The sequence below is a fragment of the Xenopus laevis genome, chromosome 5L (assembly GCF_017654675.1).
Source record: "Xenopus laevis strain J_2021 chromosome 5L, Xenopus_laevis_v10.1, whole genome shotgun sequence".
NCBI lineage: Eukaryota > Metazoa > Chordata > Amphibia > Anura > Pipidae > Xenopus > Xenopus laevis.
In genome coordinates this window covers 167,503,396-167,530,818 of record NC_054379.1, presented here as the reverse complement: position 1 = coordinate 167,530,818, position 27,423 = coordinate 167,503,396, and the positions used below count along the sequence as shown (strand labels likewise).

The 27,423-nt window shown below is 38.1% G+C and overlaps 1 protein-coding gene across 1 annotated transcript; it reads left to right on the top strand.

Annotated features, from left to right (window-relative positions):
- The first annotated feature begins 12,122 nt into the window (after positions 1–12,122).
- Positions 12,123–21,714, top strand: LOC108716271 (vomeronasal type-2 receptor 26). The gene is made up of 5 exons (XM_041563823.1): positions 12,123–12,518; positions 16,960–17,184; positions 18,369–18,455; positions 18,718–18,841; positions 20,751–21,714. The coding sequence occupies exons 1-5, from the start codon at positions 12,123–12,125 to the stop codon at positions 21,638–21,640; spliced, it is 1,722 nt and encodes a 573-aa protein (XP_041419757.1). The 3' UTR covers positions 21,641–21,714.
- The last annotated feature ends 5,709 nt before the right edge of the window (positions 21,715–27,423 follow it).

Genomic DNA, 27,423 nt, shown 5'->3' with positions numbered 1-27,423 from the left:
TACAACAAGTAATGGAAGTTACATTTGCATTAGCCAACATTCTCTTTGTATTGGAGAATATTCACATCTTTTTATCATGTGAAATATTGTGAACGTGAAACTTAATATTTGCCAATTTACCAAGAGGACAGGATTCCATTTTTTTTCAGGTTTAGGATGGAAACTATTGACAACATCTCCTTTATGGCTCTTATATTTTATGGTAACAATGTTATAACAGATACAGAATAGAGGAGCCAAAGGGGCAGATTCACAAAGTGACTAATTTGCGTTAGCGTCCGCTTCGCTCACACCGCAACACTTCGCCAGGTGTAAATTCGCCAGGACAATCCTAATTCATTAAAATCCGAAGCTGCGTCCAGGGTGCCGAACACTGGTAGCGATAACGTTACTGCAGCAAGTGAAGCAAAGTTGCGCTAGCGTTGGCTAATTTGCATACGGCGTGAAGTTAAAGTTGAATGGACATATATGTTGCAGCAAATACATTACATTACACAAGTCCAGGGAACCTTAATAAAATAAAATAAAGTTGTTATATTGCCCTACACATGAGCCCAGTGTATAGTTTATGTGCCATATGTTAGGAAATGTAGGGGAGAAGCCGGGTACCCCTTTTGCAGCCTATCACCCTGAAAAAATTAAAAGATGCCAGCATTTTTTTGGACTTTTTGAGGAAGTCCTATCTACTCTATTGCACTTCGCTTGGTCTGAGGTGGTGAAGGCAAGTCTGGCACAAGAGGGAACGTTCAGTAAAATCCGCGACTTCGCCAGGCGTAAGAGTCTATCTCCTTCGCTAGCAAAGTTACGCCTGCGGCCATTAGTAAATAGGCGAAGTAACAAAATAAAGTCACACTGGTGAATTTTCGCTAACGTTAGTCACTTCGCCCTTTAGTAAATCTGCCCCAAAGTTTCAAGACTCAACAGATGGTACAGTGTTGGCTCAGCTCAATCTAGTAAGTGTCTGAAGCTGGATATGGCACATTTACCATCAAGTGCTGGATTATTGGGCTGTACTGTATATTTGTTTTCTTTTTTAGACCTGAGTTGAACAGGAGAACAAGTAGTAAAATACTCAAATATATATAAAAAAGCGGATTTGGAAGCTTCCAGATAGGGATTCAATGGTAAACATCTACATTTTATTTACAATTTCTATTATTTTGGCTAAAACCAACAAAGCCTGTGAAGCAGAAACCCTGCGACTGAGAAGAGCCTCCTGCAGAAACCGGTCTTCACCAACTCTCTTTTCTGCTGTGAACCAACAGGGAACCTAAACATGACAGAATTTGACCCAAAGTGCGATACAGAAGAGGATCAGACAGAAGTGTAATCAAAGCAGGATAGGAGTCAGGGCAGAAAGTAAACAAAGTCAGGAACAGTCAAGGAGTCAATGACCAGGGGATTAAAACAGGAACAAAAACTAAAGCAAGCACTGAGCCAGCATTGACTATGAAATGGCATCAGAAAACCTGACAAAGGCTTGTGAACTGACATCACAAATCAGCGGTGAATGGAAGAATTGGGAACATTAGACTGAGCAAACATTCCTTGTGATGGGCAGGACGGATGGATAGAGAACACAGTGATGCCCCGGGGAGGCTGATAAATACCGTACAATATTATGAGAGGTGTCTTTTCCCTTGGTTATAGATCACCGAATAATGTAAAATCTGTCTAATCATTTTTCACCACATCTACATCAACTAATAAAATGTCATGGTGACCTTAGAAGATGTTAAACTATTCATATTTTGACAATAATCTGAAAACCAATAAAATATTCTGAAAAGCAATAAAATAATCTGAAAAGCAATAGGTATGAGGTGTTCTCTACCCCTTGTAACTTTTGTTAAAATACACCTTTAATAAAGACAATTTGTACCCTAGAGTCCAGCTGAAAGTAACATAATTGTCATTCTTCTTTAAACTGTGTTAAAATTGTTTTATTTCAGTTTTATTTTGCATTTCCATCAAGCTTTCTTAATCTGGAGAGAAAAATTACAGGTTCTGCCAAAATAAAGTCCTACAGGAAAGATAAATAGAAGCTTCTCTGTGACATGAGGACATTATTGGAGAATCACCATCTTTGCTGCAGTGCATTTCATTGAAGGAAACATGTTAATATTGACTGTATTTCTGTATATATCAATGGCTTCTGATGCTCAACTTTGTCTCAGCTCTGCCTGTGCCCTAAGGACCCACACATACACAACTGACGTGGAACCAGGACACTTGGTTATTGCTGCTTTCCTGCAGTTGCATGACTTCTACACAACAAACGTATTTGATTTCACATCTGAACCATGGAAAAGTTTTTGTGAGCTGTAAGTTAATGACTTTATGAATTTACAATAACATCATTCTAACGTTTATAATTAAATAGTGTCTAAACTGCTGCACAGAGCAAGGTACAACAAAGCCTCAGGGCTGAATGCACCCTGGTACTAACCCAAACTGAATGGGTTGGTACCAGGGTGCATTCAGTTTGGGTTGGTACCAGGGTGCATTCAGTTTGGGTAGGTACCAGGGTGCATTCAGTTTGGGTTGGTACCAGGGTGCATTTATTTTGTGTTGGTACCAGGGTGCATTCAGTTTGTGTTGGTACCAGGGTGCATTCAGTTTGGGTTGGTACCAGGGTGCATTCAGTTTGGGTTGGTACCAGGGTGCATTCAGTTTGGGTTGGTACCAGGTTGTAAACTGAATGCACCCTGGTACGAGCCTAAAGGCCAGACACACACAAGCCTGATTTTAGGGCAGGCAAAAAAGACATGAGTTCTGAGCCCAAAGCATAGGGAGGGGGAGATATTTAAACATTGTGTATCAACTGTTATACTATTTTCAGTATACAGACCAGTGATTTCTAACATGAGGCTGTCAAGGTTGAGCTTTTAATATCTGAAAAACTGAAATCCTAAAATCTGAAATGTATGTATTTAACACCTCAGGTGGAGGGGCTCAGATTTCTTTCATTTCAAGGAAATGTCACTTGTAACCGCAGGACTGAATATTTAAATAGATTTATTATGTTAGGGAGGGAATCGTTTGTCGCTATAATAACAAGCTCTTTTTATGATTTAGATCCGGTGTATGGTACGTTTTATGGCAAAAAAAATATATAAAAAATATTTAGGGTTAGTTTCTAAATTCTTACCCATCAATATATATATACTTACTCAATATATAATCCCAACATTATTTTGTTTGCTGAGCTTGATAAAGGTCAAAGAAATGGGCCAAAATGTTGATTAATGAAACAGGAGTAAAATAAAGAACGGGAGACATAAAGACTAAAGGGCATATTTACTAAAGGGAAACGTTAAAATTTGAAGTATTTTCACAAAAAAATAAAAAATCCCCAGCATATGATAAAGACGAGTACAAGTATTGGAAGTTAAATTTGCATTCGCCAACATTCTCTTTGCATTGGAGAATATTCACATCTTTTTATCAGGTGAAATATCACAAATGTAAAATGAAATATTTGCCAATTTACTAAGAGGACAGGAATTCATTTTTTTCCAGGTTTAGGATGGCAACTATTGACAACAATCTTGACAAATCTCCTTTATACTAATATTCCACGTGTATTTTTATAGGGTAAATTCTTTAAAGATTTTTTTGAGAAAAATACACTGTTGGATTTTCTCAGAGAATTTAAACCAAGAGAAAATCTGTCACATTACACTTAAAGGGGCAGATTTATCAAGGGTCGAAGGGAGTTCGAGGGAATTTTCGAAGTAAAAAAATTTGAAGTAATTTTTTGGATACTTCGACCATCGAATAGGATACTACGACTTCAAATTAGATTCAAAGTAAAATCATTGGAATATTCGACCATTCGATATTCGAAGTACTGTCTCTTTAAAAAAAACTTCGACTTTAATACATTTTTCTACGTTTTTTGAAGTCGAAGTAAAATCGTTTGATTGTATCGTTCGATACTCGAATTCAAAGTATTTCAATTCGATGGTCGAGTTTCGAAGTATTTTTTACTTCAAATTCGACCCTTGATAAATCTGCCCCTTAATAGCATACTTACAATTTTTTAAAACATTCATTGCTTTTAATTCAAAACAAACCTAAAAACAAAACATACATCCTGTATACTGGTATGGAACCAGCTATCCACAATGCTCAGGACCTGGGGCTTTCCAGATAACAGATCTTTTCAATAATTTGAATCTTCCTACAAAAAGTCTTCTAGAAAATCATGTACACATTAAATAAAGCCAATGGACTGGTTCGGTTTCCAATTAGGATTAATTACATCTCAGTTTGGATCAAGTACAAGCTTGATCCAAACTAAGATGTAATTATTGTAACAGAGAAAAAGGAAATCATTTTTTTTTAAAAAATTGGATTATTTAGAAAAAAATGGGAGACAGTCTTTCCGTAATTCGGAGCATTCTGGATAATGCATTTCCGCATAGAAAAAATGGTGAGTAAGCAATACAGAGTGCCGCATGTAACATGTAGGGGCAGATTTACATAGGGTCGAATATCGAGGGTTAATTAACCCTCGATATTTGACTGCCGAATGTAAATCATTCGTCTTCGAATATCGTAATTGAAGGATTTACCGCAAATAGTATGATTGAACGAAAAATCGTTCGATCTAACGATTAAATCCTTAGAATCGTTCGATTCGAAGGATTGTAATCCATCGATCGAACGATTTTTCTTCGACCTAAAAATTGATAGAAAGCCTATGGGGACCTTCCCCATAGGCTTACATGGCACCTCGGTAGGTTTTAAGTGGCAAAGTAGGGGGTCGAAGTTTTTTTTAAAGAGACAGTACTTCGACTATCGAAGGGTCAAATAGTCGAACGATTTTTAGTTCGATTTTTAGTAGTCGAAGTAGCCAATTCAATGCTCGAAGTAGCCAAAAAAATCATTCGAAATTCGAGGTTTTTTTTATTCTAGTCCTTCACTCGAGCTAAGTAAATGGGCCCCGTAATATCATATAACAGCCCCCATCATTCAGAAAATCCAACTAACATTGCCAAACAAAAATATATCTGGAATACCCCTTGGAGTACAGAACAGATGGGTCAATGTAACATGCTTGTTAGGAAAGACTTCCAAATACCAAAAGTAGAGGGGGGAGGTCAACTGAGAGCCATTTGAGTGCACTACACATTTAGGGGCAGATTTATCAAATGTCGAATTTAAAAATTAGATTTTCGAGCTATCGAATAGTCAAAATTCGATAGAATTTGAAAAAAAATTGAATGTTGAAATTTATCATGTACTGTCTCTTTAAAACTTTGCCTTCGAACATTTGCCATCTAAAACTATTCTATTTGGAGTCATTTGGTGGACTTTGAAAAATCAAAGTTTTTGGGGCAAATCCTTCGATTCGAATTCGATCTAATGCACTTAAACTTTGATTTGAACGATTCAATACAGCCTATTCACCCGAAGTTAAAAACTTCGATTTTTTTTTTAATACATTTCGATTGGTCTTTTTTTATTCAGATTTCGAGTTGATGGTTGTTTAAAAAAACTCCCATCACCTCGAAATTTGACCCTTGATAAATCTGCCCCTGACTGTACAATTTTTCTTAAATAGGAAATGTCTTCTAAGACAAGTTCTGATGGTGAATTTTGAGAAGAAAACTCACTCTTTAGTAAATATGCTACTTTAAAGAGAGGCAGAGAAATTAGTAGATATGACATTTTAAGAGAGGCAGAGAAATAAGAACATCTAACTGCTCCTCTCACACTCTGGACACACTGAACTTGGTGCACAGGTAAATAACACCTGAGCAGAGCAGTTCTTACAGTCAGATTTACATTTGTTTGAATAAAATATCTTTCAAAAAGCAAAAAAAAAATATATATTTTTAGAAATCTGATATAAGATTTTGAATGTGAGATATTTTATATTTTTTCATATTACACCCTACAGGCCAAAGTTCCGATATTACCGCCATTACTTGGCCTTCATATTTGCAGTTGAGGAGATAAACAGCAGTTTCTGGATCTTGCCTAATATTACTCTGGGCTACCAGATATTTGATTCTTGTGCCTCAAGACCCAGGTCTCTCTCTGGCGCACTACAAGCAATTTCTGGAAAGCAACAAACTGTTCCGAATTTCAACTGCTGGGGGAACAGTACAGTTGTGGGAATTGTGGGAGACTTGTCCAGCTGTACATCATATTCCATTGCACAACTTGTAGGAGTCTTTAGTTACCCACAGGCATGTTTTCAATTTTATTCTAAATACCGTAGACCATTACTGTTGATCACTTATTTACTAACAAATCTATTTTTTTAATGAAACACATTTTTTCGCCAAAAACGTGTCACTTATTTTAATATCTCTAAAAATCGAAAAATTCAAGATTCATAAAGTATAAAAACTACCGATTTTTTCTGCAGCAAAAATTAAAGGTTTTATTTCAGATTTCAGATTTTTTAGCGCATCGCTTAGTGAGCTTTTTTTTCATTTGTGCCTTTTCTATTTGCATCTTTTAATAAATTACATGGCATTTGTGCTTTTAAAGAAAATGCAACTAAAATGAGAATGTTGATAAATTGGCCACCCCATACTACAATTTTAAAATAATTTCTAAAGTAATTAGTTTTTCTTTCAATTCATGTTGAAGTTTTAAATCATTTTTATAAAGCACTTCCTTTGATTTCAGCATGAAGTCAGTTTTAAAATGAAAACTAAGGGGCAGATTTACTAAGGTTCAAATGGTAAATTCAAATTTGAATTTTCGAGTTGGTTTTTGATCAAAACTTGCGATTTCGAGTTTAAAACCACTATCTCTCTATCATGAAAGTAACTCAAATTCGATAGGTTGCCACCTACAACCTGCTGAGCTCATGTAGAAGTCAATGGCAGAGGTCCTTTGACCTATTTGAAGAAGTTAATAGCCTTCTTGACTAGTGATGGGTGAATTTGCGCCTCGAAATTGCGTCTCGTTTTTGACGCCGGTGCCCGTTTTTGACGCCGGCGCCCGGTTTTTCGATGCCGGCACCAGTTTTTGACACCGGCGAATTTTTTCCGTGATTTTCTTGGGAGTTTCGCAAATTTATTCACTGGCGGCGAATCGCGCAAATTCACCGCAAATTCGCGCCCATCACTATTCTTGACATTCATTTTCGGAGGAAAACTCATATCAAATTGCGTTTCAATTCGATTCGGCTCGGTAACATTAGCTCGAATTTTAGACATTTTTTTTATAAATGACCTCCCATTCGAGTTGTGAATACATTTGAGTTTATTAGAGTAAAAAAACTCACATAAACTCTAAAATTCGACCTTTGATAAATAACCCCCTTGGTGTATTATTATTCAGGCACTGTATTTACTAGTATACTATAACTATATTACATGTATACTGTAACTATAAAGTTTTTATTGTCGATAAAATATAATTTAAAAAAGGATTTAGAAGTGATAAGTGGTTCTGCCCTGTGCCTGGAAAATTCACAAAACACATTAAAGTCTATGCGTGAATTTTTTTTGTAGCAAGATATATTAGCGTCTATAGGCAACTTTTTTTCTCATTCTAATTTCATTATCCATTTTTTTCTTTCATTTTTCTTCCAAATGCATTGTCGATGGGAGTTTTTTCTCACTCCAAATGCATTAAAGTCAGAGGGCTTTTCTTATCAAGTTTTTTCTCATTCTAAGCGGCATATTTATCATGGGTCGAATTTCGAATTTGAAAAACTTTGAAAATAGGTTCTAGGAGGTCCCCCATAGGCTGAAACAGCAATTCAGCAGGTTTTAGATGGCGAATGTACATGATAAATTTCGATATTCTAATTTCCTAATTTTTTCAAATTCAAATTGAATTTGGACTAATCCCTAGTCGAAGTACACACAAAATAGCTCAAAATTAAAAAAATTTAATTCGAAAATTCACCTCGACCTTTCATAAATCTGCCCCTAACTGTATTGAAGTAAATGGGTGTTTTTTCTCGGCAAATGGTTTCACATCAAATTTTTTGTGAAACAATCTGTTAATGGCAAAATGTGGAATTTTGCAGCAGATTCATGCATGGTGAAATGTGCTCATCACTAGGCTTTGGCCATCTCAGAAGTGCATGTAGAAATACCTAAGAAGTGTTGGTAGGAAAGACTGCGGTAACAGTGAAACCAAATGGTCTGAAATGCCAGGACTCCTTTGTAAAACAAGTCTGATGTCACATTAGCCATCCTGGGGACTCAGTAGCAAGAGATTATTAACAACCTAATGAGGACATGAGCATCTCCATTAGATATGCACTGGTGCCTACTTTCAGGTGCAGCTTTTGTTTAAATGCACAACCTTGAATGTTTGGAAAGTAATTATAGACCTGAGTCTTCTCCTTAGCTGCTTCCTTGGCTAGAAGATTATATGCCATCTGGAGAATAGGGATGTAGCGAACCGCCGTTTTGGTGTTCGCGAACGCCGTTCGCGAACACCGGCAAAAAATGCGAACGGTTCGCGAACCGTTCGCGAGCTTCGAACACCCGCAAAATCGTTTGATTCGAACGTTCGAAGGATTTTTAGTTCGATTCGAACGTTTGAAGGATTTTCATCGTTCGATCGAAGGATTTTCATTCGAATCGAACGGTCGAGGGATTTTAATCGTTCGAACGAATGGAAATCGTTCGAACGAATGGAAATCGTTCGATTTTAGCGGTCGAATGGTCGCGAACTCAAATTGCGAACGTTCCCAAACGTTCGCGAACATTAGGCGGACGCGAACGGTCGAAGTTCGCGCGAACAAGTTCGCAGGCGAACTGTTCGCTACATCCCTACTGGAGAATGAGCAGCTCATACTGTATGTGTGGGATACAGCACCCCCTATGGAGTGGAGCTCCATTGGCATTATGCACAAAGGCTCTGCATCATAAGCTTCATGGATTAAGGACCCTAGTGGTCTTGTACAAAGGGGTGGGCATGGTTCAAAGTGCAAAACACTAACACAACCCATCATATTTCTATACTCTATACCCTGCTGCATCAGTTAGCACCTACAGGTGCAGGTGCTTGTTCTCTGGAATGGAGCTGTTCCTTGCAGTTGAACCAAAGAAGCTGCTCAGATGAGTTGTGAAAGGTCCTCAATGATAACTCAACAAGTCCAGTTGCTCTAGAATAACTTATACTAGATATATCATGAGGGGAATGCATGAAGGTGGTCCTTACCAAGGCCCCTACCATAGGCAGATGGTAAATGCAGGTTTTTGCTATGCCTTGCACTTTGACCTAGAGCTAAAGAACAGGCTCTGCACAAGATTTAAAAAATAACCCATCCTGTTTTTTTTTTTGCAATTTCCCATGTGAGTTGTGCCTTGTGGCAGTGGCATAAATTGGGCAGGTAAAGGGGCCATTTACTATGCAGGATGCAGTATGCAAAGTGAAAAAAGTTTGCCCTGTTTTTGCACTCTCAGTCTGTGTTGGCATTGTATAACTTGCTGCAGGCCTCTGTAATACATTTTGACGTGCATCTGTAGTAAAACACTGCCTGATTTATAAATTGTAGATATCACTCTTGAGAACCAATCTCTTTAGTCCGTAATCACTTTATTTAGAAATGCACAACATGTTTCGGATTGAATGATTCTTCCTCGGGTGCTCATATAAAGGATCATTCGATCCGAAACATGTTGTGCATTTCTAATCTACCATTAATGAAAGTTTGGAAGTTTAATCATAGGCCTATGATTAAGTATCTTGTTGATACGAAACGCGTTAGGCTGTGTCCTAGTGCTCCTCAATAAATAAATAAATACTTTTTTAATGAAAAGTCTGCCTGGAAGATTGGTTCCTAGAAGTGCCTGCTCTATTTCTATATACGGTTATCTGCCCCCTCAGCTGAAGGTTCAGGGCGGTGCACCTGGACCCCTGCCTTAAACTGGTGACAGTTTTTCAATTTGAGACCTGAAAGATTTATTGCATCTACCCATCAGTGTTCATGATTCTAATTTGTTATACAGCACACGCCCAGGTGGGCAGACTATGGGAATCACACATCGCTTTAACTCAGACTATAAGGGCAGGGCTGCTGCACCTCCTGACACTCAGCACAAGCACCTGATTTTTGATCCACAGCTTTGGTGCAGAGTCTGACAGTCCCCTGGGTGCAAGTTCATTGTAAGTGAGCACGGTCATGCTCTTGCACCATTCTGTGTTTTTGCACTTGCACCCTAGGGATCTTTAAATGACCTCAAAAATGTTTTAACAGTGAGCAAGAAAATGGGGTATAAAACAGATTTATGTTGCAGAATGGTGAATCAACTTAACCTTATTGTAACTTCAGGTGCTTTCTGTCTAATGAAAAGTGAAAGAGGCAGGGTACTCATTTAAATACATAGACCCAGGATGCAAATCAAAACACCTTGAGAAATTCCTTGCACCTACCTCTTCTACCTCCATTGTTCCTATTGTTGTCAGTGAGGCAGTGCCTTATTAATATTATGTTTTATTTACCCCTGAAACTGACCCTGTGAGAATACCTGGTGGTCTAGAGGTCCTCTCTGTGGGACGCCCACTGCCTACTCTTCTGTTGCGCACCATTCGTATGCTTCCTCCTCTGCAGGGCCAGATTTACATAGCAGGCACCCTAGGCCCGCTGCCGTTTATTGCCCCCATCCCCTCTCCTTTGTTTGTTCACATGTGCAAATATTCAGCATCGGGTCCGGAGTACCAGGGATTAGGGATGTAGCGAACTGTTCGCCGGCGAACTTGTTCGCGCGAACTTCGACCGTTCGCGTCCGCCGAATGTTCGCGAACGTCGCGCGACGTTCGCATTTTGAGTTCGCGTTCGATTCGAATACAAATCGTTCGACCATTCGACCATTCGAATTCCTTCGACCGCTAAAAATCGAACGATTTCCATTCGTTCGAACGATTGTAAGCATTCGATCGAATGAAAAGCATTCGATCGAATGCTTCGATCGTTCGATTCGAATGAAAACCGTTCGATCGAACGATTAAAATCCTTCGATCGTTCGAATCAACGATTTCAGCGGGTGTTCGAAGTTCGCAAACTGTTCGCGAACGTTCGCATTTTTTGCCGGTGTTCGAGAACGGCGTTCGCGAACACCAAATCGGCAGTTCGCTACATCCCTACCAGGGATTGGGGCACAGGAAATTTTAAAACTATTGTATCTCCTGTGAAACCCTAGTGCTTCCGAAATAATGCGGATGTGGTTGGGCGGCATGCTGCCCCCCTACAATTATGCCACCCTAGGCCTAGAACTCTCCCCTTGGTCCTCTCACTTTAAGAACCGGTGGAGGGCTCTTCCTGAAGCGAAAGGTGGCAGTTATAGGCCAAAGTGGAAGCCGTGACTGGGATCTTGGGGTTAATTCTAAATTTTAGGTAGGGATGCACTGAATCCACTATTTTGGATTCAATAGAACCCCGGAACCCTTAGCGAAAGATTTGGAACTGAATCATAATTTGCATATGCAAATTAGGATTCAGTTCCAAATCTTGCATATGCAAATTAGAGGTGGGAATTACTTCCTTGTTTTGTGACAAAAAGTCATGAGCTTTCTCTCCCCGCCCCTAATTTGCATATGCAAATTAAGATTTGGATTCGGTTCAGCCAGGCAGAAGGAATCCTGGATTCAGTGCATCCCTATTTTTAGGACACCTTACGTTACAGACCCAGTGCAAAGTACAGGGTGCCTTTTATACCGTTTAAGCTGGTGTTTATTACTTTCTTTTTAGACAATGAACTTTCTCCTGTCTTTTTTTTTTATACCAAGATCAGTTATGGTTCCATGGATCCAGTTTTCAATGACAGGATCCAGTTTCCATCATTCTACAGAACTATCCCCAATGAGGAGGCAGAAATTGATGGGATTGTGCAGATACTGAAGCACTTTGGTTGGAAATGGGTCGGACTCATTATATCAGATGATGATATTGGATACAGAGCCCGGGAAAGGATAAGTACAGAACTTTCTCATAGTGGGGGCTGTTTAGCCTTTTCTGCTGTTATCAAGTTTCCCCAGATGTGTCATAAGGAGATTGAGAAGACCACGGCTAATGTGATTGTCCTGTATATTAGGATTTAGCATACCTATTTTCACTACCCAACCTCTCCCAAAAGTTATGGATCACCTCTTCCTTTATCTACAATTTTATAATGTTTAATGAACAGAAGATGAAATTCCAATTAAATGGGTCTTTTTCCCTGTTGATCGAGGAAGGAGAGATCCCTGACTTTGAGCAGTTCTTCTATTCATTTTCTCCCAATGACTACCCCAACAATGCACTCATTGCATCTACATGGCAAGACATGGTTGGATGTTTTTCTAATGACATTCCCAGCTTGCCAGGAGCAATACCTGATGAAACAGTTAAGACCTGCACAGGGAATGAGACTCTCAGTGATGCAGATTTATCAGTGTATGGGAATCACAATTACAGAATCACTTATAGAGTTTACACTGCAGTCTATGCACTGGCACACGCCCTGCACAATCTCTACTCTGCTCAGCCACCAGCCAATCACTGGGACAAACTAGAAAGTCTGAAAAGAAATGTTAAACCCTGGCAAGTAGGTATAATGTTACTCAAGCTGCTCTATATTTGTGATAAAAAAACAAGCAACTAGGGATGAGCAAATTTTTTTGCAGTGTTTCGCAGTGGAAATGACACCCATAGACCTGATTGGCGCCGCATGTCCAAAAAAATTTGACACCTATAGACTTTAATGCATTTTCAGCGAATTTTCGCTGGCTGTGAATTTTTGGTGAAGTGAAACGGGTCAAATTCGCCCAACCCTAAAAGCAATCATTTGCATTAAACAAAGAAGTTCTTCGCACTGCCTTAGTTCGCTATGTATGCATATTCTGGGTTACCGCTTTCCCAACATCAATCGATTATTTCATATACTAAGAGGAGAGCACTTCAAGGTAGCAATATGCTGTGAATATATTTATTCAGGACTACTATACAACATGTTTTGGGTCTTTTACACCCTATGTAAGACTCAAAACATGTTGTGTAGTAGTCCTGAATAAATATATTCAGAGCATATTGCTACCTTGGAGTGCTCTCCTCTTACTATATGAAATAAGCAACTATTTGCATAGATCTGCTAAAAAAAAAGTTACCATATTGGTCAAATGACTGGACCAGTAGTAGTAATTTCAGATATGTTGCCACTAGAAATTTGTTAGATTTGACTTTTAGGGGCAGACTTACAGGTATGAAGGGTCGAAGTGAATTAGAGGGAATTTTCTAAGTAAAAAAAATTCGAAATTCAAAGAAATTTTTTGGATACTTCAACCTTTGAATAGGATACTACGACTTCGAATTTGATTTGAAGTAAAATCGTTCGAATATTCGACCATTCGATAATCGAAGTACTGTCTCTTTAAAAAAAACTTCGACTTCAATACTTCGCCAAATTAAACCTGCCGTACGTTTTTTGAAGTCAAAGAAAAATTGTTTGTTCGTTCGATGGATGAAATCCTTCGAATTGTTCAATTCGAAGGATTTCATTGTTTGATTGAATTATTTTGGCAAATGGCCAAATTCGATGTAAAAAAACTTCGACTTCGATATTCGAAGTCCAAATATTCCAATTCAATGGTCGAATTTCGAAACTTTTTCTACTTCGAAATTCGACCCTTGATAAATCTGCCCCCTGGTATCTTTATCTGTTTCTTTCTCTCTCTCTTACCTAAAATTAAAATGCTTTTGTGTTGCTAAGGCCAATTGAGTGTTGCCATTATTGGATCTGATACCAGTACCTAAAACTTTTTTTTTAATTGGGGGGTGTATTAAAATATGATTCATTTGTAAATTCCCATGGCAACTCTTTCTTGGCCACTGTAAAGCACTTCCAGGGATGTGATAATAGAGAAGGAAGATATGGAGTCCACAGGTTGAGAGGCTCCATCAGGTTTCTGATGATGAGCAATTCTAGCAAATGATCACAAATCATATATTCTTTTTGTACTGAGGCTTTTAGTTTGGGGCATAGTAATTCTTAGTTACAGCTCCGGCTATTGCTTATCTGTACCATGAACATCAGAACCATGAATATCCTGTAAATTATATCCGTATGGAGTGCTGAGTGATGTCATCAGTTTTAATAGGTGCTCAGTAATGCAATTTATAACATGACTCACTAAATCTTTGTGCATTATAATAAATAGTGTGCCCACTGCTGTAAAAATGAGTGAGGATATTAACCCAAAGCAGTGGTGTAACTAGATGTTATCAGGCCCCACAGCAAATTCAGGGCCCCAATACCCCAATATATTGATCTCCTCTGTGGATACGCCACTGACCCAAAGTTCCATAACAGAACTCCTTGGTGACTTGTAATATAATATAATATTTTACAATGGTGGGTAAATTATTCAGTATAAAACTTGCTCCAGTTTAAAGGGCAAAAAGACTTCAAAAAATATGTTTAGTATTCAATGCCAATAAGTGGATAAAAGCTTTGTTTTCCAGTTCAAAGAAAAGTAGTTGGGTTTGAGCCTCATGCTAATGGGTCATCAGGGGCACTGGCTATTGTACTAGAAAGGAAATGAAGAGTGCATTGAGGCGGAGGCTAAGACTAACCCCAAGAAGTTTTTAAATATATTAATAGTAAAAAGATGCAGGTTGAGTGTTGCTCCATTAAATAATGGTACCAGTAACAGATACAGAAAAGACACATGTGCTAAATCAGTTCTTTTCTTCAGTGTATACAATAGAGGAGTCTGAATTCCCAGGCTTATTCATAGCTCCACTGATGGCTCAGCTCAATCTTGACTCAGGATATGATCCATAAAGCTTTAATAAAAATTAGTGTAAACAAGGCTCCAGGGCCTGAAGGCATACATCCCCGGGTTCTAAGAGAGCTTAGTTCAGTTTTAGACCAGCCCCTATTTCTGATTTTCTCAGATTTGCTTTCATCTGGTATGGTGCCTATGGATTGGAGAAAAGCTGATGTTATTCCAATATTTAAAAAGGGATTATGATCTCAGCCTGGCAATTATAGGCCAGTAAGTCTGACATCTGTGGTGGGCAAATTATTTGAAGGCTTGTTAAGGGATCACATTCATAAATGTTGTCCAAGTGAATGGCATTATGAGCAACAATCAGCATGGCTTTATGAAGGATAGGTCATGTTATACAAATTTGCTTTTTATGATGAGGTAAGTAAGATGCTGGACAGTGGGGGGGGGGCAGTAGATGTGATCTATTTGGATTTTGCCAAAGCGTTTGATACTGTGCCCCACAAACGACTGTTTTCTAAACTAAGGTCTGTTGGGCTTAATGAAGTCATTTGCACGTGGATAGGAAACTGGCTACAGGATCGGGTACAGAGGGTGGTTGTTAATGGGACATTTTCTACTTGGAGTAAGGTTCTTAGTGGGGTCCCTCAGGGCTCGGTATTGGGTCCACTTTTATTTAACCTGTTCATTAATGGTTTAGTTATTGTAAGTAATGTATCAGTGTTTGCAGATGACACAAAGCTATCCAGCCCAATTAATTCCATGCAAGATGTGGCACTTGCAACATGATCTCGACAAACTGGCAATCTGGGCAGCTAAGTGGCAAATGAGATTCAATGTTGATAAATGTAAAGTCATGCACCAGGGATGTAAAAATATCCACTTATACCCTTTATGGGACTGCACTAGGCAAATGCATTTTGGAAAAAGACCTTGGAATCATTGTAGATCATAAACTTGGCTGTAGCAAGCAATGCCAGTCAGCAGCATCAAGGGCAAATAAGGTCTTGAGCTGTATTAAAAGGGGCAGAGATTCACGGGAGGAGGGGGTCATTCTTCCACTGTATAGAGCACTGGTAAGGCCCCATCTAGAATATGCCGTACAGTTTTGGTCTCCATCACTCAAACAGGACATTATTGTATTAGAGAGGGTACAGAGAAGGGCAACTAAGCTGCTAAAGGGAAAATCTTAGCTATGAGGAAAGACTGGCCAAATTGGGGATGTTCACGCTGGAGAAGAAGCGCTTAAGGGGTGATATGATAACTATGTATAAATATATAAGGGGATCATATAATAATCTCTCTAATGCTTTATTTACCAGTAGGTCTTTCCAGCTGACAAGAGGTCACCCATTCCTATTAGAAGAAAAGAGGTTCCGCCTAAATATTCGGAAGGGTTTTTTTTACAGTGAGAGCTGTGAAGATGTGGAATTCTCTCTCTGAATCAGTGGTACAGGCTGATACATTAGATAGGTATAAGAAGGGGTTGGATTGCTTTTTAGCAAGTGAGGGAATACAGGGATATGGGAGATAGCTCATAGTACAAGTTAATTCAGGGACTGGTCCAATTGCCATTTTGGAGTCAGGAAGGAATTTTTTCCCCCTCTGAGGCAAATTGGAGAGGCTTCAGATGTTTGGTTTTTTTTGCCTTCCTCTGGATTAACTGGCAGATACGCAGGTTAAAAAAAGTAAAAAGGTTGAACTTGAGGGACGTGTGTCCTTTTTTAACCTAACTTACTATGTTACTACAAGGAACATTTTTTTTCTTTACTTTCAGGGGTTCCCTGCTTTAAAACAAGCGAAATAAAATCCAATTTGTGGACTTCATGGCACTATTCCCTAGAAGTTCTAATCAGCAGGGCCCTCCTGTCTCCTGATTAGATCAGTACTTGAATCTAGATAAACTATTTGATCTGTACACTAAAATAGCATTGTATGTTTGGACATTTATAAAGCTGTGTTATTAATGAAAATGTTTCTGGCTGAACTAGGGTTGTATAAGGTATTTTTTTAGACCCGCTTGCTTTTGCTGTTCATGCCTTATGCTACACCAATGAAAACTCACCAGAGGCAATATTAATGATCTAATTAGCACCACTTCCTGCCTGTGTCTTAGAGACAATTTGTAAACTTCCTTCATTGACTTCCTTCTCAGAATTTATACTGTTTTACATGTAAATAAGGTAGAGCTTTAGTCACTGGCAGGGGTTTCTTCAATTTGTATTGTCATTCTTAAAACAAAACCTATTTCTCTCCTAGATAAATAGATTTGTACGTAATGTGACCTTTGCCACTTTTCCCAATGTCACCCACTCTTTCAACAAATATGGGGACCCACCGGCACAATTTGACATTATAAACTGGCTTTTTATTCCGGGGCATGAAATTGTTACAACAACAGTTGGAGACTTTAATGCATCAGACCACAAAATTCTATTTTATATCAAAAGCATCTCTGACCTGTGGGGTTCACAATTCAATATGGTAAGGGTAAATGTAACTACAGTTGTGTGTGAAAGTTTGTGAACCCTTTAACTTTTTTTATATGTTATTATAAATGTGAGCTAAAACATCATCTGATTTTCAAACAAGTCCTAAAAGTAGACCACGAAAACCTAGTTAAAAAAATGAAACACACATTATTATATTTGGTCATGCATTTATTGAAGAAAAAAAAAATGATCAAATAACATGTCTGCATGTGGCAGAAGTAAGTGAATGGTGCTCTCAGACCCCCTTGAGCAGCAATAACTGCAAATAAACGTTTGTTGTAACTGTTGATCAGTCCTAGCCCATTCCTCCATACAGAACAGTTTCAGCTCTTGGATGTTCCTCATATGAACCCCTCACTTTAGGCCTTTCCACAACATTTCAGTTGGATTAAGGTCAGGACTTGACTTGGCCATTCCAGAATATTCACTTTATTCTTCTTTAACCATTCCTCGGTAGAACAACTTCTGTGTTTAGGATCGTTGTCTTGCTGTATGACCCACTCTCCCTTGAGATTCAGTTCATGGATATTTTCCTTTAGATTTCATTGGTATAGTTCTGAATTCATTGTCCGTCAAACCCAAGCCACAACACTCCCACCACCATGTTTCTATGTTTCACAGATGAAATAAGGTTCTTATGCTGGAATGCAGTGTTTTTCTTTCTACAAATGTAACACTCCTCATTTAAGCCTCCCTTTTATGTTTCTGGGGGCTAAGGTATGGGTGATTCTTCCCAGTGGGAATGTACTTTAGTTTTGTCATATACAGTAAGTAGGGTGCAGGCAGGGGAATGCTTTCCAGATTTAGGGAGGACTAAGTCCTTTTTTTTCCCTCCACAGTAGAGTCCAGTTCTGTTCCACTCTGGGTATTTGTCCCTGCAGGCAAGGGGTTTGGAGTGAGGTCTTTACTTGAAGACCTTAATGAAGCACTGATTGTCCCCCACAGTGGATGGCCTGTTAACTCACTAACTGTTGAGTTTTAGACAAATATTCCAGGGGGGCAGAGACATTTTACATTGCTTTTGTTTTATCCAGTGTAAAAATGGGGCTATGATCTCTATTGTCCATCTTGGACTCTTGCTGTGATATTCTAGGATATGGTACTGGGAGGTGAGGTGAAGTAAAGCCTTGACCTTGTCTTGGTTGTGGTTACATGATATGTATATTATCCCTATAGGCTTTAAGATTAAAAAGCAGATACAACCCCATCAAATTCACTCTTTCTCAAAATATGCTACATGATCCAGCAGAAGACAAAATCCAAGTAGGCTAACTGCATATCGAAAAATAACTCTTCTGAACCCCGTGGAAATCTTCTGAAACTCCTTCCCCAAAATCTTTAGAATGTCAATTGATTTACTGTTCTAAAAAAGATAATTATATGCATGTTTACGATGTATATAATTTGCCATGTTCATGAAATGCAATATAAACCAACTTGAATTTTCTGAAAAAGATTTGTATCCTCAACATGCTGCAAATGTTCTGATCCATTACTTACTATGTCTTTGTATGTTACAATACAGAGTCCTCTGTCTCTGTGCAATGAACCTTGTGCCCTAGGACATAGAAAGTCTAAAAAAGAAGGGGTGCCATCTTGTTGTTATGACTGTGTCCCATGTGTAGATGGGGAAATGTCCAACACAACAGGTAAGAGACAAATCTGGTTGCAGAAAACAATGCCAAAGTAGAAAAATCCTTCTCACCTCTTCCACTAATCTCCTGTGGTGCTTCATTATATTTCATAATGCATCACTAATGTGTTAAATGGTGGGGCTGACATCTCTGTGGGGGATTAGCTGGTGCAACTAAGAGAGCTAAGGCAAAAAAAAAAAAAAAAACACTACAAAACTATGAGTGAATTTTGCTCTACAGGTTTCCTACTGTCAGTTTCCAGTAAACCAATTCAGTTTGGTCTCAGACACATACAATTAAATTTGTTTGTTTGCAAGCTGCTTGAGGTTACCCTGGAAGTTGCTGTTTCTTCCTTTGTAGGACACTTTAGTCATTTAAGTGAACTCCATATAATCAAGATTTGGGGGCTTATTTACTAAAACAGAAACAACCTCAACCTAACTCGCATTCACGAATTGCTCATATTTCCCAATAATTCAACTCTGTCACGGCCAGCACCCTAAACCAGAACAAGTGCCAAGCACCCTGGTCTCGGCTCGGCTTCACCAGTAGTGTGACCCCCGTTGGGCTTCGGGAGGAGCCTCAGCTTACTTGGGTGCCACCTGGACTTAACGAGAGGTGCAAGGCGAGATGTTCTGGCAGGCAAAGGGGCACGGCTGTTAGCAGAGTCTTTTGAGCCAAAGGTCACGGTACAAATGGAGCAGGCAACAGAATCGTCAGACAGGCTGGGTCGAGGCAGGCAGATAACAAGAATCGTCAAACAGGCTGGGTCGAGGCAGGCAGATAACAAGAATCGTCAAACAGGCTGGGTTGAGGCAGGCAGATAACAAGAATCGTCAAACAGACAAAAAGGGTCAAAACCGGGTGATCAATCGAAGGGTTAAACTGTAGAGTAGCCGTAAGCAGGCAAGGTCAGGATCCAGAATTCAGAATAGTCAAAATAGCCAGGCAGGGGTCAAAACAGGAATCAGACAGGTTCAGAAGGAATCAGACAATAGCTCAAGGCTCAGGAACACCAGGAATACAATCCTATCACGGGCAATGACAAACAGTGAGAATGGCCCTTTAAACTTTTGAATTTGGCGCCATTGCGCGCTGATGTCATACGCCAGCGCGCATGCGCCTTTAAATACGAAAGTGCGCATGCGCGCGCACACTAAGGAAGTGCGCGTTGCAGCGGACGTCCCTGCCGTCCCCCCACTAGACCACCAGGGTAAGATTTTATTACAAACTCTGAACTCAAGAGTCAAATTGATTCATGTGACTTTTACTAATTGTTGCGCGTCAAACTCAAATTTATTGAGTTTGATGCCCGAAAACTCGAAAAATTTCAAGCAAAAAACCTGCAAATCCAGTGTATTAGAGCAAAAATCCTGCAAATCCAGAGGGCAGAAAACATCTTCAAATGGTTATGGGCCGCCTGTCATTGACATGAATTCAACTAGTTTTAGCTGGAGTATTTTCAGATTCAAGATTTTTGTAGCTCCAGAGGTTTATGATTTTTTCTCTAAACATTCTATTTTTTGTGAAAAAATCCTTATATTAAAAAACTTGAATTTTATTAAATAATCCCTTAGTAGCCACATAATAAAGTTTTAGGCACATTTCAACAAAGAAAAACACAAAAAAACATTCAGCATAATATGGTTGGAAAGATACTTCAAAAACAAGAACTATGACTAGAGAGGATTAGCTGTTTCATTGAGAACCTATAAGTAAAATGAGTGTAACCCGGCTGCTAGTTTTGTCTTGCTTTTCTTTAATTTAAAGTTTATATGTATGTGTGTGGTTGGATTTGGCCAGCTTTTGTCTGCTTACAACATCAAATACTAAATACAGTAATAAAGAACAAAAAAGTTTCAAAAGAAAATGTCTTCATTTAAAAATAGTTTATTTGTCTAAACCTATATGTTTTGCATTTAAGATGCTCCAAGTTGCTTCAAATGCCCTGGGTATGAAATGTCCAATAAAAATAGAACTGGTTGTGTTCCCAAAATGATAAACTACCTTTCCTATGAGGACACTCTGGGAGCCAGTTTAGCTTCCACTGCCTTAATGCTCTTCATCACAACCTCTGCAGTTCAGGGAATCTTTGTGAAATATTGGGACACTCCGATTGTGAAAGCCAATAACCAAAGTCTCAGCTGTCTCCTCCTCATCTCTCTCATGTTGTGTTTCCTCTGCACTTTATTATTCATTGGACGCCCAACACCAATATGTTGTCTCCTCCGACAAGTCACATTTGGGATTGTATTTACCATTTCTGTTTCATCTGTGTTGGCTAAAACTCTCACAGTTATTATTGCCTTCAATGCCACAAAGCCTGGGAGCAAGCTGAAGAAGTATGTAGGATATAAAGTGGCTTTTGTATTAGTGACTATATGTTCTCTTGGTTCATCTGGAATCTGTTTTGTCTGGATGACATTTGATCCCCCATTTCTGGAAGCTAGCATGTTTTCTCAAAGGGACATCATAATTTTAATGTGCAATGAGGGATCTGTCACTTTTTTCTTCTGTATAATTGGATATATAGGAACTTTGGCCCTACTAAGTTTCATTGCTGCATTTCTAGCCAAGGATTTCCCTGACCGATTTAATGAGGCTAAAAACATCACATTCAGTATGTTGGTGTTCTGTAGTGTGTGGGTGACATTTGTCCCTGCATACCTGAGCAGTAAGGGGAGTAGAATGGTGGCTGTTGAGATATTTGCCATCTTATCCTCTAGTGCTGGATTATTGGGCTGTATATTTGCCCCTAAATGTTACATCATATTTCTCAGGCCTGAACTAAACACAAGAGTTGCTGTTGTCTGAAATCAGTGAACTTGTCATTTAAAATATAAATCTTTTAGAGTTAAAGCTGATATTTACCATGCTTATTCAATTGTTACTTTATTGATCAACTTTTCATGGCAGTTTTTTTTTTGCACAGATCCATCTTTTTAATTTATAAAGTACTGTAGGAAGTACATGAGAAGGGGTGCCATGTCTCTATCTGTTCTCTTTCTTTTTCAATAATTTCATTTGTGCTTTGTATTAAGCCAAAATAAATTGTTTTACAAATGTCTTATTTGCAAGTAAACAGAAGTGTCATAATGTAATATAAGTGTTATAAAAACTGTGACAACTTTGAAGAGTTTTAAGTAATATCTGTTACAGCAATAAATAAACAATAAATAAGTAAATTGCTAAAAGAAGCCTAAAATACAACCAATTCACTTTTCTATTGCTGCTTAAAGGAACAGTAACAAAAAATAATTTAAAAAAAATTGTTAGTATACATCAAAAAATAAACACCAAGACAAATAAAACATTAAAATAGCAAAGCCTTCATTAAGAAATAACTTACCGAAACTGCACTTCTTGCCCTCTACAGAAAAGGCGACCATCCATTGTGCGGCGCTGGATTTCTCCTCCTTGGCTCTGTCTCATATTGTATTGGCAGCATGTGATGCCACTGCTGCATTCAGGGAGCGTGGTTTCCATGACTGTGGATTGCTGGCTCATCTGCACATCTGTAGAGTCCCTGTGGCGGGGGAGCTGTTCAGAGTGGTGCTGGGCCACATCGTGGATGTTTGCAGTTGGAGGCAGCAGGCCGATCGGAGTTTCCAGTCACTGGCACGTAGCCACTCTCGCCATGCGCTGCTTTCTGTGCTAGAGATCGCTTCTTACTGACCCCAGCGCCATCTACAGTATCTCAGCTACTTGCACCGGCACAAGATTAACCCCGCAGCCCAGCTCTTTTATAACTATTGGTAACCAGTACTAGGGATTAATAATTCCTATTAGCAATGCTACCACAGAGCTGTATGGGTAGGATTACTGCAGATTGGGTTCTCTAGCTGTGAACACAGTAAACCATTTTTCGGATTCTGACTTTTTCCATCCTAGGGGTATAATAAATACTGAAAAATTTTAGTTAGTTTTGTCTATTAAAAATTCAGATTTTTAGTAGACAAATTTTTGGGGTTTTTGGCATTTGGACTTTAATAAAAAAAAAACCTTAAGTCTGAATTTAACAAAGATATGGGGGCAATAACGGGTCCTTCCCTGCTTTTAATATTAACGATATATGAGCCGGTCAAAATTCACTATTTAAGCTTGCCTACAAATCTCATTAATTAACTTTACTAAAAATAGGATAATCCAACCTGAAAATTTTATATAGAATTTGGCTGTAAAGTCGACCAGGCCAGGAGCCTTATTAATCTTAATTTATTTTATACTCTCTTCCACTTCTCCACTTTAAGGATATCGTATGACTGCATCTGCTTATGACTCATTTCCAGATTATATATTTTATCAAACAAGCTTGCAGTTTCCAGTGATCTAAATTGTTGTGGTCCAACCTTTATTATGAATTTAAATGCCTTCCATGCATGTATAGTAGACAAAAGATCAGTTAGGACACTTTGTATGTACTGTATATATATATATATATGTATATATATATATATTATATATATAAATATATATATATATATATATATATATATATATATATATATATATATATATATATATATATATATAAATTAAAATTATATATAATATAATTTTATATATATAATATATTATAAATTAGTCACAAATATTATTTTGACATATTTAAAGCAGAGGTAGGAAGGCTTGAATAGGGTTAAATTGAGATCTGACCCTAATATTATACATCCCTCTCCAAATTCACTACGTTTATTGAGTCCTTTTTGTAAGAAAGATACTTGCTGTTTATTAGGTAGATCAATGCATCATAAGGTGTATTTATTATGGTACAGACAGCCTTTAATAAACAAAAAATGACCTTCAGAATCTTTTATTACATCCAAACACTGGAAATCCACTGAATTATGCATAAGGCCTATTACTAACCTTTTGTCCTTTGAGGATTATTACTATAATACCAAGTAAGATAATCAATAAACGTATCCAGGAATTGTAAATTGTCTTTAAAGTGTGTTTCTTGAAACACTAGTATAACCTTTTTGAGCTCTCATATCCCCCATTGTTAATGTCTTTTTTCTAGAATATTAAGACCATTGCTAATAAGTGATATTGTTCACCTTTTTATCCATCTATACACAGTATAACAGAAATCAACTGTAGCCCACCTAATCTGTGATATCTCCCCCACATTTTAATAATACAGATCCAGCAATTACTGTATTTAAATAACCAGATAATTAACATGCAAAACACCTAAAACTCAAAAATTATACACTGCCAATACCCTGTTTTATATCTATATTAGAGTTCAGTGGTACTTACTTCAAAAGATTGGGGTACAAAAAAAACAAGTTTTTTATAGGCTTCAACCAACAGGAAACTCCTATTAGAACCCCGCTGGGGAGATTTGCTCTCACAACATTGTTTCAGCTGGAACAGATATCAAAACAATTAACATATAATTTTGAACTGACAAAATGCTTAGGAATTTTTGAATGAAGCATATCATCATATCACATTAACAATAATAATCTCACGTATTTATCACTCTTTTATCTTATTCTGCGATTGCAATGCAGGGTTGCCCCTTGCTGTTTATTTGTGTGACGTGCAACGTTTCGGGGCAAACCCCTTTATCAAGCATGCATGATAAAGGGGTTCACCCCGAAACATTGCATGTTCGCACCAATAAACAGCAAGGGGTAACCCAGCATTGCAATCATCCTGTGTGCCAGTATATCTCTACTATACTGATAGAGTGAACTGACAATAAATGGAAAAAATAAAAAACATATGGATTCCAGAGTGATATCTACAGCACAATTCTATCACTGTATACAACACCATCTGCTCAAGTCAACAATATGGGCTTCATGTCTGAGCCATTGCACATCATTAACGGCACCAGGCAAGGATGCCCATTATCCCACCCTAATTTTTGACCTCATTCTAGAACCACTGGCCAAAACAATTAGAGACTCAAAAACAATCTCAGGAATAAAAGTTGGCAATGCAGAGGTAAGCTGTCTCTATGTGCAGATAACAAACTCTGATCCATAATCCAAAACCATACTTAAGGTGACTTTTCAGAATACAGCAACATCTCTTACTACAAGCTAAATATAACCAAAACAACAGCCCTGCCACTAGGAATACCGACACTTCAATTGTTTAACCTACAGAAAACCTTCCCATTCCAATGGAAACTCTATTACTTACCTAGGCATAGAATTACGGAAATCAGTCACCAACACATCATATTAATATTCTAAATGCATGGACCATGTCAAAAACAAAATGAAAATACTTTATAGATGGTATAATTCAACTAAGGTACTCCACCAAATTTTACCATCTATCTCAGCAACTTGCTGGAGATACAATAAGGCAGAAGGAACATTACTCCACATCTGGAGGGCATACCCTATACTTGCCCCATTTTGAACTGAGGTCTCCCGAATGCTAAAACAAATTATGGGGATACCAAACCGGCTCTTACTCTACTCAACTTCGGTCTACAAGACTCATAGGCAATCATAAAGTAAATTTATGCTTGAAGTTTTGGTTGTTGGGTAAGCATGAAGTGCATTAGGCTTTTTGTAGGGAACTAATGTATTTAACGTGATATAATAAATGTACATTTTTACTTTTTACTTTGAGTCGCATGAGTATCCTTTTTTTCGCTACTGATATATATTTTGGTGTTGTATTTTATTCCTCTCTTAAATTTGCCCATGAACTTTACATGTATTTATTTCAGTGCTGAGATTAGCTCATTACCTCTGGGCCTGATTTTTCAGTCTGATGACTAAATAATCATCTCATTGGAATGGACTTTGTCTTAAAATTCACACATGAAAATGATATTTTTGCATCTGCTGAAAGTATAAATTGGACTCTGCAGTTAGATATTGACATTATGGGAGACTTCACGGTTCTGTACCTGTCTATTTCTACTCAAAGGAACATGCTGCTGCTGATTATATTGCTGCTTGAATTTTCAGTGGACTGGAGCAATCAGCTCATTCACGGACCCAGATGCACTTTAAGAGGTCACAAATATCCAACCAGATATGAAACTGGGGACTTTGTTATTGCAGCTATAATCCATTTAGGTGATTTCCCTATTCAACCAATTAATACATATAAAGTTCACCCAGCTGAATATAAGTGTTTAGAGTAAGTACTTGATTCTTTGTTATTTACTGAGATATGATGTACAGAAGCTACAGTATACATTAGCCCTGCTCTGATTACATTTATTAGTAAGTAAATGCTCCTTCCCCAATAGCACTGCCTGTCTCTTATGTTTTCTAGACTTAACACATTTTAAATACTGAGAATTTTAAACACTGACCTACCTGTATCACAGCGCAAGCTGCAATATTCTGTCCCTGGTGCAGACATGGTGTTCTTGTGACACTGCTGGTCCTGACCACTGAGGCAATGTAGGAACTGTCAGCTCTCCTCCAGCCAAGACTTCATTGCCATAGTTTAATGAGATCTCTTTCTACAGACTATGAAAATACTTAGGGGACTGTTCCTGCTGAATTGTGCTTAGTACAGGGAATACCTATGCTGCCATAGTTTTATGGGATATCTCTGTACTGACTATGAGCAAACTTAGGGACTGTTCCTGCTGAATTGTGCTTAGTACAGGGAATACCTATACTGCCATAGTTTTATGGGATCTCTCTGTACAGACTATGAGCAAACTTAGGGGACTGTTCCTGCTGAATTGTGCTTAGTACAGGGAATACCTATGCTGCCATAGTTTTATGGGATCTCTCTGTACAGACTATGAGCAAACTTAGGGGACTGTTCCTGCTGAATTGTGCTTAGTACAGGGAATACCTATGCTGCCATAGTTTTATGGGATCTCTCTGTACAGACTATGAGCAAACTTAGGGGACTGTTCCTGCTGAATTGTGCTTAGTACAGGGGAATACCTATGCTGCCATAGTTTTATGGGATCTCTCTGTACAGAGAAAGACTTATCTCTTTGTTTTTCACATGAAAACTCTAATGAGGTCTATGGGGAAAAAATGGGAACTGAATTTGGAGAAATGTTATTTCTCCTCTTCCCTGGGTTTTCATTTGATAAACCATGAGATAACTTCTTCTCACTGAACTGAATCTGGACCACTATTGATTACCCAACGTTTTCTTTACCTGATGATAACCATGAAAAACACACTATTTATTGTTGGTAATTTGCTTACCAGAACCTTATTATTAAACAAGATTCCAAACATTGGAATATTTGGAAGATGGCACAATATCACACTGAGCAAGTATGACACAGAAAGCTTCAAATACCACACCTATTTGTCCGAGCTTATATACCCTTTGATGGGCATTTACAGTAAGTACAGTGGTTTACAGGAATTTCCATGAATAGCATAAACCTTTCTGCACCCGTGTAGAGACACATATTCAGAAATTTGAGTTTTTCAGACAATTCCTACAAAAAATAAAATCTAAAAACTTCTAAAAGTCAAAATTTAAAACATTCAACATTGACTTTTATAGAACCTTGACAACTTTCAGCTGCCAATGTTTTGTATTAGTGTTTTTTGTGGATTTTACATTTAATAAATCTTGATTTTTTTAGAGCTTTTTAAAAAATAAGAAAACCAAAAATTTTTTGAGAT